This window comes from Palaemon carinicauda, chromosome 23 (assembly GCF_036898095.1).
Source record: "Palaemon carinicauda isolate YSFRI2023 chromosome 23, ASM3689809v2, whole genome shotgun sequence".
NCBI lineage: Eukaryota > Metazoa > Arthropoda > Malacostraca > Decapoda > Palaemonidae > Palaemon > Palaemon carinicauda.
The window spans coordinates 98,715,647-98,734,047 of NC_090747.1; the positions used below are offsets into that span (position 1 = coordinate 98,715,647).

The window sequence follows — 18,401 nt, forward strand, 5'->3', positions numbered from 1 at the left end:
TAACACCCCTCTGTGATTGCCCTTACACTGTCGTATTCTTAGTCAGCCATCATCATACATACAGGTGGCCGCTATCATACATACACCCCGAGTACTTAATGGTTTTTGCTGTGCCGTGCGCTCACTTCGCTCGCGAAACTAGAAAAACCTCAAGCTCCTATGTACTGGCAAGCGGTATTGGCTGGGCGGGACTCGACCAAAATATTACATTAATTGGTACAGGGAACTGATAGGTTTTGATTGACGGAATATTTCCTAACGATTTTTAGCAAATCGTTATCTGTACCAATCATACCACATAAGCTGAGAGGTTCAGTGCCGTTTTCTATGCTGATGACGTCCGAACTCACTGTTTTGCTTGAATTTTAAGGAAATAGATTAGAAATATAGGGTGTATGTATGATAGCGGCCACCTATTTGGATGACGGCTGGCTAAGAATACGGCAGTGTAAGGGGTGGTTGTTAGTTCCCTCGTTAGGTAAGTAAGTAAGAAAACGACTTGTAGGTTAGATTATGTGGGGAAGTTTAAGTTAGGTGTTGTTCTTGTGTAGAGATTTTGCAGAAATTCATCTTACGAACGACCAGAAAATGGGAAGAAAACTTCCATTTTCTATGCACATTAGAGGAACTGGCCGCTAATATACAAAGGCTCTGTAAATATTGTAACACATGATATTCCAAATCCTTTGTACTAGATTTGCCGGACCGCGTCAGTATTTAAAATGTTGGGAAATATTTACTATGACATAATATTCCTAATGAAGGAAATGAAATATCTCTGGTGTATATATAGGTACTTCGAACTGTAATGATGAAAATGATAGAAAGAAATCAATATTTTTTTAAATTTTAGAAATTTTAAAATAACCAAAGGTGACTGAAAAACCGCATTTTAAAAGGAAACCAAACAAGAACACCATCTAACCTAACCAAGGAGACGTATCCTTACCTACTTACGCACCGGGGAATGTGGGCTACGTCCGGCCCCGCCCCCCATAGACTGCTGTATTATTAGCTCACCTTAAAACTAAGCCTTAATCCTGTGTTTGTTTCCCAACTGGCTTTACTACTGGCAGGGTAATACTAAATCATATTTTGTAGATAGCAAAACTAGTTTTATGATATATTTCAGACAAAGATAAACAACCTTTTCCCCATAAAGAAAATCAAGTTGACAAATTATTATTATTACTAGCCAAGCTACAATCTTAGTTGCAGAAGCAAGATCCTATAAGCCCAAGGGCTCCAACCAGGAAAAATAGCCCAGCGAGGAAAGGAAATAAATAAATGATATAGTAAGTAATGAAGAATTAAAATAAAATGTTTTAAAAACATTAACAACATTATAACAGATCTTTCATATATAAACTTTAAAAAGACTTATGTCAGCCTGTTCAACATGAAAACATTTGCTACAAGGTTGAACTTTTATGACTGTCCTAACCTACTACTGTGTATTCACCACAGTATTCACACGTAATTTGACTTGGGTTGCTGCGTCGTTACCCCAGCTAAAACAGAAATACAATCAAAGAAGAATTTTGAATTTAGGAGCAGAAGTATTAGTCTTTAGGTGACAAAACTTTTTTTTCTTTTTTGTATATGTAAATTAGAACGGCATTCAGTAGAGGGCAGACCTCCGTGGCAGCTTATTTCTCGACCTTTTGCTCAACCTTAACATGTATCAATTGGTGTGGATTTTCATACACTCTAATATGAACCAAGTTTGAAGTTTGTGACAACGATGTCCAAACTTATGGCTGATTACGTGAATTGGATATTTTGCTTGACCGTATCCTTGACCTTCCAAAATTTAATCATTCCCAGCTTTTTACAAAACAATTAATCCCTGCAAGTTTCATTACTCTACGATTAAAATTGTGGGCTGGAAGCTGTCCACAAACACAGACACACACACAAACGGGGTAAAATAATACCTCCTCCCAACTTCGTTGGCAGAGGTAATTATTTTTTTTATGAGAAGATAATCCTTTTCCAGGAAAAGTTACATAGAAGAAAATCAATTAGCAAGAACTAGGTTGTATTGATAAAAATATGTACAAAGTGTTGTGTATGAACAGAGCTCAGATTTTTATATGCCAAACATAGAGATGCATTCTAACTTAAAAGTCATTTAAACAAGTCTAACCTAACCTTGTATTCCAGGTCCTAGAAAAAAAATTTCTGCCCTATCTTCTTTATAGTTTCGAATACTGTAATTCATACCTTGACAGTGGGAAGTATGGCTGAAGGACACATCAGTGTACTGCATATATTTTTTCTTTATTTTGTCTGTGTGTTTGCTTTTATATTTAGTTTGATATATAAGTGTGGACTTCTGTGAAAAGTTTGATACACGGGAAAGAATTGTCTTAATATGCCAACCATAAATAAATTGATTTTTTTTTTTTTTTTTTGCATATGAAGAGAATGATAAGTTACAGATAATTAATAGAAAAAGGAGGGCTTTTACACTGATTTGTGAAGTATATAAAACAATAATTCAGCTTTGCCTATAGTTAAATTGTCAATTTTTTTAGTTTTATATGTAAATTTTTCTCTGTAATTGAACAATTGGCTTAAAAAAACAACTACTTTTAAGCCATCATACCCAAGTGTGTTTTATGTTTTAAAAAGGTTATTTACATATTTTTATATGGAGACAGAGAACTAATTCTTTAACCCTTTTACCCTCAGGCTCTTTGGAAATTTCCAACCCTTAACCCCCAAGGGGTTATTTTTTCCCCAGCACATTTTGCAGTATATTTTTTCTTAAATTGCTCTAACAGCCTTAATTTTTGTCATGGAGAGGTCAGGTTGGTCTCATTCTCTTAGAAAATGCCTGAATTTTCTCAAAAAATTATCAAAAATATGAAAAAAAAATTTTTATAGCATTTTTTTGCAAGGACGTACCGGTACGTCCATGGGGGTAAAGGGATGAGTTTTGTGAAACGTACCAGTATGTCCTTTGGGAGTAAAAGGGTTAAAACACTTGCTACTATTTACCAAATGTTTCGTTTTCCAGATGCTAAAAAGAAACCTGAATTGCAAGTGAAGAAGAAAATTTAGGCCCGAAAAATAAAAACCACAAAAAATATACAACCATGTCCGAGGTAGCAGAGGAAACAGCGCCCGCCAAGAACACAGAGGCCTCAGACTTGGCCAACGGCGGGATAAAAGAGAAAAAAGAGACGAACGAGGGGACGTCAGAGAAGAGGCTCAGCTCCAGCAGCATCCACAACAACAGAAGCCCATTCCGCGGAGGCAGAGGGAGTTTTCGTGGGTCCAGAGGTGGCTTCCGGGGCGGCTACCGCGGTAGAAGGGGCGGTGGAATGAGTATGGTGAGTTTTTTAATCTTGGAATCGCTTCAATATCCATCTGCTGTTTTGGTTATTCTCGAGATTTGATTTATCGTTTCTAGAAACAAACAAAAACATTCACTGTGGAGTACTGTATTGTATTACTGTACAGTACTGTACTAGTGTACATGACCTGTCAAAAATGGCAGCTAAATATTATCATCATCATCCTATTGATGCTAAGGGCCTCGGTTAGATTTCACCAGCTGTCTCTATCTTGAGCTTTTAATTCAATACTTCTCCATTCATCATCTCGTACTTCACGCTTCATAGTTCTGAGCCATGTAGGCCTGGGTCTTGCAACTCTTCTAGTGCCTTTTGACACTCTTTATTATATAGGGTAGATATTTTTATAATACAGTGATACCTCGGTACTCGACCATAATCCGTTCGAGATCCGTGTTCGACCTCCGATTTGTTCGAGTACCGAATTTTTTTTCCCCATAAGAAATAATGGTATATATTCTATTCCGTTCCCAAGCACTCGAACAGGCCCAAAATATTAATAAAACGTGTACCTAAACAACAATAATTATCTAAATGTGTATGAAATTGGTCAGAAAATCCTATAAAACAATTTTAAACCATTTACTGTACTAAAATAAAACAATTTTAAACCATTTTCTGTACTGTAGTGAACATACCTTTGAGCAGCGGTTCGATGGCATACAGGGATGGATGTGGAGAGGATGGAAGGGGGAGGTTACTGCTTGGAAGGAGAGTCCCCTTCCATGATGTGGCGGGGTAGTTCTCCTTCAGGAGTTGTTTCTCTCTCCAATGAAAGGGTGGGCAGATCTATTTCAGGGGTTTCTTCTCTTCTTTGTCTCTTCTTTGGAGGAGAAACAGGCTTTGATGTAGCAGCTTTCTTTTCTTTTGTGAAAAACTGGTCTATTGTTAATTGTTTCTTCCTCCTCTGCAGTATTCTTCGAAAATGATACATGACACTATCATTAAACATATGCACTGCCCGGTTTGCTACTGCAATTTCTGGGTGGTATTTTTCAGCAAAAGCCTGCACATCTGCCCACTTGGAACAAATTTCATTGATGAGAGAACTTGGAACATCCTCCCTTACCTCATCCTCTTCTGAAGATTCCTGCTCCACAATCAGATCCTGCTGCTGTTGTTGTTGCAGGTGCAACAATTCCTCCACAGTCAACTCGGTAGAATGGCTTTCTACAAGCTCATCAATATCATCCTTGTCGACCTCAAGCCCCAAACTCCTGCCCATGACAACAATTTCCTCAACGACATCAGTGTCATCAGAAATTACAGGGGTAGCAGTGCTTGGACCCGCCTCTGGTTGGAAACCTTCAAACTCCCTCTCTGTGACACATGATGGCCACAGCTTACGCCAGGCAGAGTTCAATGTCCTATAGGTCACACCTCGCCAAGCTTGGTCAATCATGTTAACAGAGTTGAGGATGCTGAAGTGTTCCTTCCAGAATTCCTTTAGGGTCAACTTCGTGTCACTGGTCACTTCAAAACACTTTCTGAAAAGGGCCTTGGTATAGAGTTTTTTGAAGTTTGAAATGACCTGTTGGTCCATGGGCTGGAGTATGGGAGTAGTATTGGGGGGCAAGAATTTGATTTTGATAAAGCTGTATTCTTCTTTCAAGTCATCCTCGAGACCTGGAGGATGTGCAGGAGCATTGTCCATAACCAGAAGACATTTCATTGGCAAGCTCTTTTCAATGAGGTAAGCCTTAACCTGGGGGGCAAACACTTCGTTTATCCACTCAGTAAAGAATTGTCTTGTGACCCAAGATTTAGTGTTCGAGCGCCACATAACTGGTAGTGCACTTTTACAAATATTATTTCGTTTGAACACCCGGGGGTTGTCCGAGTGGTACACTAACAAGGGTTTGATCTTGCAATCGCCACTTGCATTTGCACACAGCAACAATGTTAGCCTATCTTTCATTGGCTTGTGACCTGGCATCTTCGTCTCGTCCTTGGTAATGTACGTATTGGCTGGCATTTTCTTCCAAAATAACCCAGTCTCATCACAATTAAAGACTTGTTGTGCGATCAAATTTTGTTCATTTATGTACCGATCGAATTCCCCCACGTATTTATCGGCTGCAATTTGATCCGAACTAGCTGCCTCCCCATGCCTAGTAACACGATGAATACCTGTTCTATTACGAAACTTTTCAAACCAACCCCTGCTCGCTTTAAATGTAAATGAATCACTTTCACTGGTACTCGGACTTTTCTTCACTAATTCTTCATAGATATGCAACGCTTTTTCACAAATGAACGCTTCACTAACACTTTCCCCGGCCAACTGTTTTTCTTTAATAAATATTAAAAGCAACTTTTCCATCTCCTCAATCACTTGTGGCCTTTGCTTAGTTACCGCCGTAACTCCCGTTGCAACATTCGCCTTCTTAATCATTTCTTTATGCTTTAAAAACGTAGAAATGGTCGACTTCGCCATTCCGTATTCTACCGCTAAATCGGACACTCGTACACCATTCTCATATTTCGCTATAATTTCCTTCTTCAACTCGATCGTTGTTCGCACTGTTTTCCTCTTCTCCTTCCCCTTAACACTCATTACTTTCTTGGGACTCATTATGAAAGCTAAAAAAGCAATTAAAAGCACTGAAAATCACTAAATCACAACGAATGCTGATCGCGCGTTGTCTGAGTGACGCTCTCGAGAGAACTGATGCTTCCCGAACAAGCGAGAGTGGCCGAGATGGCGCGATCATCACAAAGCCCATGCGGTCGTCACGTGTTCGGCTGGTCGAGTACCGAATTTTTGGTCGAGCACCGCAGCAAAAATTTCTCGAAAATTTTGGTCGAACTCCGAATTGTTCGAGTATAGAGTCGTTCGACTACCGAGGTATCACTGTAGATTGAATGACTTACGGTATGTGGAATTAATATTAATGGGGAATACCTTAACAACTTGGGATTTGTAGATGACATAGTCCTGTGTAGTGAATTATGGGAGGAATTTGCAAAAGAAGATAAAAGATTTGATTAGAGAAAGGAGAAATGTAGGACTGAAAGGGAATATGAGTAAAACTAAGATAATATACAATGGAAATGCAGAGACAAAAAATAAGATCGTTCCAACACTGAGTACTTACCTCGAACTACTGTACTTTCTTAGGAGTATCTGGGATCTCCTCCCAACCGACCAGAGTTTTGTGTAGTTTACCCTACTCCCGTTTTCTATGAGGGGCAACCTCAGGTGGTGTGATACGCGCCCTGAGGCGACCCCGGGTCAGAGAGCATGCTTGCTCAGGTCTCAATCCCCCGTAAGTTCTTGATAGCTTAGGTTTCTATGAGGTCCAGCAAGGCACTCGGGGAAGGATGGGTGGGCCATTACCCGAAAGTAGTTTGAGGTAAGTACTGTTAGGAAAAATACAAATTACTTAAAATTTGTGATTTGTTCCAACACCGAGTACTTAGGAAAAATAAAAATTACTTAAAATTTGTGATGTTTATGATTTTAATGTACATTTTTTCATTTCAGAGTACAAAACACTTAGACGAGAAAGCCATGTACCTGATTTTTGAAAAGCCAATTAGCAAATCTACAGCCAATGAAATTATGGCCTTTGGGAAAGATGCTTCGTCGGTTGGATTTGGCAGGTATAGTTGATGGTTTATTTCTACATATTCTCTTGTGTTTTGAATACAGATCCTCAGCTTACAAACTTAACCCTTTTACCCCCAAGGTAAGGTTAAATTTCGAGCACATTTTGCTATATATTTTTTTCAAATTGCTCTAACGGGCTTAAATTTTGTCATAGAGAGGTCAGGTTGGTCTCATTCTTTTGGAAAATGCCTGAAGTTTCTCATAAAATTATAAAAGATATGCAAAAACATGTAAATAACAGTGTTTTGCAAGAACGTACCGGTATGTCCTTTGGGGTTGAAAGGGTTTTGATTCCAAGAAGCTGTTTTTAAATCGAATTTTGGCCTAGTACAGGCCTAACCTGAATCTCATGCCTATGATTTCCAGCAAAAGTCAAAAAATAGTCAGGTTTCTTATGAAATAGATTTCAGGTTATTACATATTTCATTTTCCTCACTGTATTAAATGATATAATATTGTTTTATTACATCTCTCTATCTTATCTTTCTTATTTTGAGTTGGATTTCTGTTTGTATTTCTGAATGGTTGTAAGTTTGGGACCTCTGTATACTATGAAATCAAAACATAAACATTTCATGATCACATTATGAATAGATGAATGTGTCATTAACCCATTGAGTGTTATTCCCTTACCAGACATTTTTACACTCAAGTGCCAGGCCATTTTTGGGGACATTTTAACACAATAACTATTAGAGGCTTCAAAGCCTTTTTTATTATATAGCTGAATGAATTACCTTTATTGCTATGTAATTTTATATATTTTGTAATATTTTCATACTCGTAAATAATAAGAGATGAAAAATTGTAATACTGCAATCTGAACGTAAAATATATCCATTGGTGCTGATAGGAGTAGAATTATCTGTACGTAGAATACGTCCGATGACACTCAATGGGTTAAAAAGGAAAGCTACGTAACGTGATTTGCTATTACTTTCTTTATCTATATACAACATATAGAAAAATATAATTCTACATTTAACCCTTTTACCCCCAGGCTCATGGGATATTTCCAACCCTTATCCCCCAAGGGGTTATTTTTTCCCCAGCACATATTGCAGTATATTTTTTTTAAATTGCTCTAACAACCTTAATTTTTATCATAGAGAGGTCAAGTTGGTCTCATTCTCTTGGAAAATGCCTGAATTTTCTCAAAAATTATCAAAAATATGAAAAAAAAAAATAGCATTTTTTTGCAAGGACGTACCGGTACGTCCATGGGGGTAAAGGGATGAGTTTTGTGAAACGTACCAGTATGTCCTTTGGGGGTAAAAGGGTTAAAATGAGCATGTCATCTCCACCATGGAAAACTTTGCTTTGTCTTTTAAATTACTGAAACTTCTGGGACCCTAGTTATTCTATTTATCATTTTCTGTGGGTTGCTCATTCAGTATTGCTTTTGCCTTTTCATGTCTGAATATTAATTGTGAAGTTTGTAATGACGCTATAAGCTTACATATCGCCTAATAATTCTTTTAAATTTCATCTTTTCATTAGTATGTTCAGATATATGGTAGAAAGAATATACATACATACATACATATACCAAGGCACTTCCCCCAATTTTGGGGGGTAGCCAACATCAACAAAGAAACAAAAACAAAAATGGGACCTCTACTCTCTACGTTCCTCCCAGCCTTGAAAGAATATACAGTACAGTATATTTTTTTTAATCATAATTGATTATCTGTAAGCATTGAGGCTAATTGTTAAGCTGCAGTTTTAATGTACATCGTTTTCTTTTTTAATCCTTAACAGAGGGTGCACTCTTCATTTTAAAAGCCCAGAAGAAGCCAAAGAGATTATGGAAAAGATTAAAGACTCGAAATTCGCTGGGTTGGAACCAAATGTTGAATACGCGTACAAAAAACGAGTGTAAGTATTTGCGTGGCCAAGATATTGTGGTTGCTTGTTTTGTGTTTGTCCGTTTTATACTGTTCATCTCAGAACTCCCAAGTAAAATTACTGTGGATAATTAGAAAACTTTTAAAGCTATTAGTTCCTATAGTCCATTTCTTTTAGCGAGTCATATTTGCACCGACTCGCAGCGGTACCCTTTTAGCTCGGAAAAGTTTCCTGGTCGCTGATTGGTTAGAATTATCTTGTCCAACCAATCAGCGATCAGGACATTTTTCCGAGCTATAAGGGCACCCGCTGCGAGTCGGTGCAAATATGACTCGCTAAAAGAAATGGACTATTGCTGTCCATGAGTTTGGGATCATTTGGAATTGTCATAACTGTCATGTGATTTATTCTTTAGTTATGAGAAGTGCAACATACTAGAAGGGACCATTTCTTAAAAAATTTTTGGTTTCGAATATTTTGAATATCCTATTTGTTCCAACACGGAGTACTTACCTCGAACTACTTTCTTAGGAGTATCTGGGATCTCCTCCCATCCGACCAGATATCCTATTTTTATAGTATTTATTGGTTGCATGCAAACTTTTTTTACAATTGGTTTTTGGTGTGTCATTGCTTATCCTTTTGATAAATTGTCATTGAACTCCATCATAGTTTCACAGTTATTCTATTCTGTTACTGCGTTCATATTTAGTACAAACTACAGATGGGGTTTAGCAAGTACCAATATGAAAATAGAATGTCACACAATTATTCTGTCTAGGAATTGAGCTCATCATTTGAAACGGATGATGATAACCACCACCTATGATCTGGCTCCTTTGTATTTTTTTTTTTTCGTAATTACAGTTATGGTAGAGTTTTGGAAATGTCCCTGCTTGTCGATCTGGTGCAACTTTATCATACTCACCCTCTCTGGTCCTATCGTGGATCGAGGAGGTCTTGGGTGCTGATCATATGTATGTTTGGTCAGTCTCTAGAGCAGTGGTTCCCAACCTGGGGGAAATTTCCTCCTGGGGGGAAATTTGAAGCTTCCCGGGGGGGGGAAATAATCACACTACCTACTAACTAAAATAAGCGGAAAATGTCCTCATAGTACGTGCGGCAATTTGTTGTTAGCCATTCAATTGTGATATGATCATATCAGTTCTCAAAGACATGCTATTCAAGGGGAGAATTGGAGTGACATGCCCATTTTTGAGGCAGGCGAGTGTGCATGAGGGCTGGGCGGGGCATGAAGGGGGAAATCTGGATGGTTGAACTGGGTGCAGGGGGGGAAATGACAGAAAAAAGGTTGGGAACCACTGCTCTAGAGCATTATCCGTGTCCATTGTGTCTGGGATTCATGAGCAACTTTAATCCCCTAATTAATTGCAAGTCTTTTTTCTTGCTTGTGGAATGAAATGGATCCATGTGATTTACCTATTTCCCATTTTATATATGTTATGCATATCAGAATGATGAGGTGTTTGTTGAGTCTTCCTTTCAGGTGAGATTACCTTCCTACAAAGGTGAAGCATTAGATGATTTGTTCCATCCTTTGCAACTTTTCTGAGTACAATTGGATTTTTTTTAGAAGGAGGCTTGGCCTTGTTTTTCTTTGTCACGTACAATATCCATCTCTGAACGTCTGGGTACCTTTCACAGAGTGGTGAATGATATATTGTTTGGAATATTAATTTTCCATCAATTTTATTTCCTGTAGTCATCACAAATAGATTATCTTTAGGTCATCTGTTTTTCGTGGAAAAGGTGAGCTCCTTAGCCTCCCATAGCTTCTTCAGGTTGGAGTCCCTATAGTGGATACTCTTGAAGTGTTTACTATCTGTGGTTCTACCAGATGCTCACTGAGTGGCAACTTCGGTGCAATACTAGATCCCCTTTAGTGACAAGAACTAGGCCAGAAGATTTAGAAGTTCTTTTCATGGATGCCTTGATACGCAGTTGCCAAACTCTTCTTCTGAAGCTGGCAGTGGGAACCTAGCCAGAGACAGACTATAAGTACCACATGAACTACTAGGATGAGGGTATTGTTTCTTGTGTATCAGATGATGACTGCATTATTATTATTATCACTACAATTGTAGTTGGAAAAGCAGGATGCTGTAAGCCCAAGGGCTCCAACAAGGAAAATAGTCCATTTAGAACTCTAACCAAAGACAGTGGAAGACCATGGTACAGCGGCAAGGTTCGAGTTTATGGGTAACAACTTTATAGTTGTCTAGTTCAGTAACCAAGAAGATACAAGATATGAACCTATGTGTTCAGTAGCAGAGGAAGTTTTTCTGTGAACAGAGGCCTGTGCAATTGAGACTAAAGCAGCGTTCATGCCTGGAAGACAAAATATGGACATAGAGAGAAAGCAGCTGTTTCATAGCTGTGAAATATGCCTCTTCTTGACCTTTTTGTAACACACTATATTAGAAAATTTCTGGTGTACAAAGGCTAAAGAGTTACATGAGTGTTTTGACTATCATAGATACATGCAAAAGAAGATATCATTTAGCCATTGCCAGTTTTTACCTTAGGTTAATCTTCGAAGGACAATTTTTATCGGAATCTGAAGATTAGTGTAATATTTCTAGGAATCTCCGTAGATGTTCATATTTCTTCTTTTTCTGTCCTTTCAATAGACTTATGCCTCTGGTAAAGTAATAAGACACGCTAGAAGTTAATGGCAAGAAACAAAACTGACTTTGTCGCATAGATTTGACAAACTGTTTCAACTTTCCAGAGGTTCTTTGTCTATTAGTCTTTGTCACATTGGTTTGACAAACTCTGTTACCCCCTGATTGTTAGGTGTTTTGTGCATTTTAAGATCTCTTCCTCTGGATTTGTGAGCAACCACTGTGCAGATTCTTCAAGAGAATGGTTTCTAGGCAGTCATGATCTGCATTCTTTTTGTGTCTTATGTCGGGAACAGCAGAGTACTTTGGTTTACATAACCATTGTGAAGAGTGGGAAGGCCTTATTGAGGAGTTTGAAAGCCTCACTGTTCCTCTTTTGGAAAAGTTATGTTTCAGCAGCTGCTGAACAAATTAAAAGTTCCAAGCTCAAATGGAACCTTGCTTTTAGTTCAGGGGGAAAGCCAGAGAAGACTAGTCTGATTGATGGATGTGTAAGAGAAAATCTGTTTTGGATTGATAAAAAAACTTATTTGTACCATCTATTCTCACTCGTATTTTATGTGTAGACAAAGGGGATTTTCTTCCATACATGGTAAGAAAATTTCACAGGTACACAATTAAAACATTTTCAGAGAATATAGTACTGTTCCAAATTTATCAAGAGTACTTGCAAAGAGGGTATCATGTTAATGAAAAAGTAGAAAAATAGTAATTTTTTTCTTTAATATCTACATAAAATATTTCACAGTATACATTTACATTAGATAGGATTGTCTGCTCATGTGAGAGGCATAAGTATATATAACAATCAAAATGTGTTGTACTACAATATTACTGAAAAATGGAAAAAAAAGAAAAAGGTGTTTTGGGATTTCAGTCATATTTACCCTTCAGATGATGTATAGATATTTCCTGTCGGTAAATATCAGTTTAATTTGTTTGAATTGTTTAATCCTTTTACCCCTAGGCTATTTGGAGCTTTCCAACCCTTAACCCCCAGGCGTTTCTTTTTTTCAAGCACATTTTGTAATATATATATTTTTTAAATTGCTCTAACAGCCTTAATTTTTGTCATAGAGAGGTCAGGTTTGTCTCATTCTTTTGGAAAATGTTTAAAGTTTCACAAAAAGTTATCAAAAATATGCGAAAAAAAATGAAAATAGCAGTATTTTGTAAAGACGTATCTGTACGTCTATGGGGGTAAAGGGATGAGTTATGTGAAACGTACCAGTACGTCCATTGAGGCTAAAAGGGTTAACCAGTACTTGGTTTAATTTATTTACTGTCTGTCAAAAAGTGGTAGATAATTACTAATAATTTTCTTTTCATATTTCTTATAACAGATTTGATTCAGAGAAGAGAACCTCTGTAGGTGAGGAGGAAGAAGAGGAAGAGGAGGGAACATCGCCAACTAAGAAACCAAAGGTTAGATTTCTGATAAAATCTATTTTGTTTCATTAGCTGTAGACAGACATGGGATCATGTTTCATTATAGCATTTAACTTCATCAAAATCACAGAAGAATTTTTTAAAAAATCTATTGTTTCATTGACTGTAGATAGACATGGGCTCATGTTTCGTGATAGCATTTAATTTCAAGAAGAATTTGCCTAGTTATTTCATCATCACCTATAGTCAATTTCTTTTAGCGATGCAGATTTGCACTGACTCACAGCGGTGCCCTTTTAGCTCAGAAAAGTTTCATGGTCGCTGATTGGTTGGACGAGGTAATTCTAACCAATCAGCGATCAGGAAACTTTTCCGAGCTAAAAGGGCACCGCGAGTCGGTGCAAATCTGCCTCGAAAAAAGAAATGGACTATAGTGTTGGTGTATTATTATTATTATTATTATTATTATTATTATTATTATTATTATTATTATTATTATTATTATTATTAATAATAATAGCTAAGCTACAACCCTAGTTGGAAAAGCAAGAAGCTATAAGCCCAGGGGCTCCAACAGGGAAAAATAGCCGAGTGAGGAAAGGAAGTAAGGTAATAAACGATATGAGAAATAATGAATAAATAAAATAAAATATTTTAAAAACAATAACAGGTAACTCTAATGAGTGTGAAGAACAGCTTTTTATTGAACGACTCTTAAGATGAACATCCACAGTTTCAATTTTAATCATCCGAGTTCAGTAACAGCATTTATTTATTGAATTTCATCATCAGTTTTCTTTCATCATTTCTTTCTCAAAGTTCAGCATCTCAAATTTTTCATCTTTAAGGTAATATCAGGAAAAGTTTAAAAAATATTTAAGGAAACAGTAAGAAATTATAAAAAACTTTTATTAATGCAATATAGGGCAAGCATCCCTCTTATATGAATTGGAAAACAGATAAGGAACTGTTAAATACTCGTAGACTTTAACTTTGGACTCTGAAGTGGGTTTAGTTTTACCTGAAATCTTGACTTAGCCCCTCACATGCCCACATTATTGACATAAATAGTGAATGAATAGCGAACTGTAATACAAGTTTAGACAGTGATGGACATCATTTAAAATGGAGGTGCAGATAATTCATACATACATACATATATCAAGGCACTTCCCCCAATTTTGGGGGGTAGCCGATATCAACAAATGAAAAAAAATAGAAAAATAAAATGGGACCTCTCCTTTCTACGTTCCTCCCAGCCTGACAAGGGACTCAACCGAGTTCAGCTGGTACTGCTAGGGTGCCACAGCCCACACTCCCCCGTTATCCACCACAGATGAAGCTTCATAATGCTGAATCCCCTACTGCTGCTACCTCCGCGGTCATCTAAGGCACCGGAGGAAGCAGCAGGGCCTACTGGAACTACGTCACAATCGCTCGCCATCCATTTCTATTCCTAGCACGCTCTCTTGCCTCTCTCACATCTATCCTCTTATCACCCAGAGCTTTCTTCACTCTATCCATCCACATTAATATAAATCATTATTGTAATGGAGGACTATCTACTCAGTTATGTACAATCTATTATGTGTCAAACTATACTCAATTCTTTTTAATAAGGCGGATTTGCACCAACTCGCAGCGGTGCCCCTTTAGCTTGGAAAAGTTTCCTGCTATCTGATTAGTTAGAATGATCTTGTCTAACCGATCAGCGATCAGGAAACATTTCTGAGCTAAAAACCCTTGAAAGTTGGTGCAAATCTGCTTCACTAAAAAGAATTGACTATACAGTAGTTCTATCATAATAATATAAATGTAGTATTGAGTATTCAACTGTAAAAGCTTAGTATTTTACAAATACGTTATATATCTAAAGAGCACTTGATGTGTATGTTAACTGTCAACAAGCTCTGTCAGTGCTTTGAAAAAGTTGATACTGTAGTTTGATTGATGGTAAATAATTTATTTTTCCTTATTTCCTTGCCTCACTGGGCTATTTTCCCTGTTAGGGCCCCTGGGCTTATAGCATCCTGCCTTTCCAACTAGAGTTATAGCTCAGCAAGTAATGATCATCAAGGATAGCTCCTGCATTTCTGTATTATTACCAAGTCATTATTTTCCTTTTCAGATTGAGAACGACAAAGAAGCAGAGGAGGAAAAAGCAGACGAAGAAACCACCAAGGGAGACGGCGAAGCGCCAAGAGGGGAGAGAGAAGAGGCTGCAGACGAAGAGGCCGAAGACGAGGAGGCAGCCGAGGAAGCGGAGGGGGAAGAGGCCGAAGAAGCTGGGGATTACGGGGAAGAAGGCCAGGAGGAAAACGAAGATTACGAGGCCGCGGACCAGGAGTACGAGGAGGGCGGCGATCAGGAGTACGAGGAAGGCGGGGACCAAGAGTACGAAGAGGCTGGCGATGGGGAGCAGGATTACGAAGAGGGTGGGGAACCAAATGAAGACGATGCCAATGACGATGAATATAATAGTTAAGAATTTTTTAGACTTTGATATCGCTTATGCTTTCTTACGTATTTTAAAGTATTGTATGGTGTAAGATTTTGATTGTACATGAACTGTGAGAATGTTTAGTATGCACGTGATCAATTGAGTCTAATGAAATTAAAAAAACTCAAGGTTCTAAGTATGTGTTTTTTATTTTATTTTATGCCTATTAAAGAGAAACTAAAGTTGTATTTCATTCATTTATTTTAGAATTAAGAGCAGTAAAAAAGGAGGTTGCAACAAATGTTGTTACTGTACATATTTTGTTGGTGTATTCATAGAATGGATAACATGTAGAAGCCGTTGACTGGACATCCGAGCATTAGATGTTTTCATTCCAGATGTGACGTAATTGCTTATCCGTTTTTTTTTTTTTTTTTAGTACCTGTACTTACATAGTGTGTGGTATAAACTTACATTGAGACTAATCTTTTATCAATCATTTTTGTCTGTGTAACATCGCAATTTAATGGTTGTTTTGGGTTAGAATTAAAAATTATAAAAATATTTGGTCCAACCACAAATAGCTGCAAAAAAATGACTGATCATTACTGCTATTGTCTGGAATTAATAGTTTTTATATATTTTTGTGTGGAGCTTTTTTGCTGATATGAAAATTAGGAGTGGAAATATGATTACAGAGGTAAAATGTTATGTATACATAGTTCATTTTATTATTTTGTTAGCAACATTAGTGATTTTGGTTTTTATGTAAACAAAACATTTATTTTTGTACAAGGCCACAGTTTATGGTCTCCACGTTTTCTTAAACCTCTCATTCCAATTTCAAAGAAAAACTGCTACTTTTGTGGGTTAAATTATAGCTGCAGGAAATTATCTCGGTTGGTACCTTTTGCTAAAATGCTTTAGCACATCCATCACTTACAATATACCAGAGAAAACCATGGAATTACCCCATAAGTAAAAAGGATCTTGCTCGAGAATTAACTGAATCTAGGTAATCGAACACAAAGCTGTAAAACGATTGAGTTGAAATCCTTTGCATGGTGTAAGTGAATCAAGTTTGTAATAATAAGTTGCACATTTCAAACCCATCAATTATAAATAGCCTAAACTGCAGAATTATGTCGTCAGTATCCTCAAGACATATTTTGAAGTCTTCAACCACTCATAAGACCCCGTGAACTACACTAGTTAGACACTAGACAGAGGTAAGTACTTATATTCAATCTTTTGTGTCCCATTGTTATGTGCGTCAGCAAGAATTGTCCCCTAGCTATGCTTCCCGCATTTGTATGTATTTCATATTTCTTTCTTTACAGTACAGTATTTTCATTCTTTTTGCTGTTTCAAGTGTAAGATTTTATAGTTTATTTAAGAAAGATCTATTTTAATGTCTTAACTGTTCTGAAAAAAGTTGATTTTACTTGCTCATAACTTCTCTTTTAGTGTATTCATTTCTTTATCTCCTTTCGTCACTGGGCTATTTTTTTTGTTGGAGCGCTTGGGCTTATAACATCCTGCTTTTCCAACTAGGGTTGTAGCTTATCTAGTAATAATAGTAATAATAATAATAATGATAATGTCAACCAGGTACTAGGCCTTTGAAGCTTAACAACAGTGGTAGAAAGATGCATTATTTTTCCTCTTTGTCTATAGACTTTACCCATCTCTACGTGGGGTCACTGTTTTCTCGCATGTCATTTGCTACTTTATCTTTCCATCGGAACTTAAGCCTTCCCCTCCTCCTGTCCCTATCCACTTCTATCCACCTCCACGTCCGTGACCCGTCGGCATACATAATGATGTTCTCTCCTAATGACATGCCCAAACCACTGTAGTCTTCTTTACTGAGTTGTTATTCACACTTCCTACTTTGACTGTCCCTCTAATATACTTATTTCTGATCCTGTCCCTTCTCGTGACTCCACACATCCATTGCAATCTCATTACATAATGAAGGCCATATAATAAATATCTATAACAAAAAGAAAATGTTATTGGGGTAGATTATTTGGTATCTGCTCAAGGATTGGGTCCATGATTTAAAAGTTGTGGAACTTGATGACAAAACAACAATTGTGAGAATATAAAGTATAATAGGATGTTGTTAGTGTTTTATATCTAATCTCACTTAGCGTGTCATCATCAAGTAAGAAAATAGATTAGAATGTTGAAGTGTCAAGGGCAGGTGGTCTTGGTTATGTTACAGTTCCAGAATACTAGAGCAGCTCTCCAGGATAAGTTTCATATAGCGTATGTAGAAAAGGGAATGGTTTGACATGAATACTCCGTAGCTCTGTATGAAGTTAGTGCAGTTGAAATGGCTCACCTTAACATTACTATATGGTCTTTGCCCTGTCCCCTTGGCCCCTATGTTTTCGCTGTCGGCTTTACTTCCCTTCTTGCTGTCCAATCTCTTATTTTTAGTGCAACTGCAGGATTCCCTCCAGACTTGCAACTTGGTGCTAAGTATTCTCACGACCGAAATTCCCTAAATCAAATCAGTGGATTTTGTGATGAAATCACAGATAAGCCGTTCTCATAACAGTTTACCAAATCAGGAATGAAGTTAACGTAATTAATCGAATAAGCAAACAGACCAATTATTAGTAAATCCCTGGAGGATAAGTTTACAGCCATCTTTATTAAGCTTGAGTTTCTGCTTGTTAAAGGAATAAAAACAAAAAATATGCCATCATAAAAATGATAAATGAGGATGCCATTGCACATTTCATTGGGGGTTAGGTGTCCAGTCAGCACTGGGAGGCCCAACCCTGGATCCTAATTGTGAGAATGAAAAATATAACAAAATTTAACTAATTTTAGTCATAGTAAGGTCATCAGGTAATTTGGATATACGCTGTACTGAGGTCACTTCTTTGTACCTCTGTGTACAAGTTTGACTAAGTGAATTGTTTGAATAGTGTTATTAAGAATGATGAGCCCGCAATCCCTTTACATATACCTTATCTTGTCTAAGTGTGATGTCATGGGGTGGACTGTGGACATAAGTAAAGGGTCTTTGCAGTGTTCCTGAATCCTCATTTTCATTTTATTACCCAACTTCTTATAACTTTGAT

At 37.3% G+C, this 18,401-nt stretch overlaps 1 protein-coding gene across 1 annotated transcript in view; it reads left to right on the top strand.

Annotated features, from left to right (window-relative positions):
- Positions 1-15,548, top strand: part of LOC137617021 (high mobility group nucleosome-binding domain-containing protein 5-like) — a 16,329-nt gene extending 781 nt beyond the window's left edge. Inside the window, exons 2-6 of the mRNA XM_068346879.1 lie at positions 3,026-3,341; positions 6,853-6,971; positions 8,740-8,856; positions 12,815-12,896; positions 14,989-15,548. Of these exons, the coding sequence (XP_068202980.1) occupies positions 3,105-3,341; positions 6,853-6,971; positions 8,740-8,856; positions 12,815-12,896; positions 14,989-15,345 (912 nt within the window). The 5' untranslated portion in view covers positions 3,026-3,104 and the 3' untranslated portion in view covers positions 15,346-15,548. The remainder of the gene's footprint in view (positions 1-3,025; positions 3,342-6,852; positions 6,972-8,739; positions 8,857-12,814; positions 12,897-14,988) is intronic.
- The last annotated feature ends 2,853 nt before the right edge of the window (positions 15,549-18,401 follow it).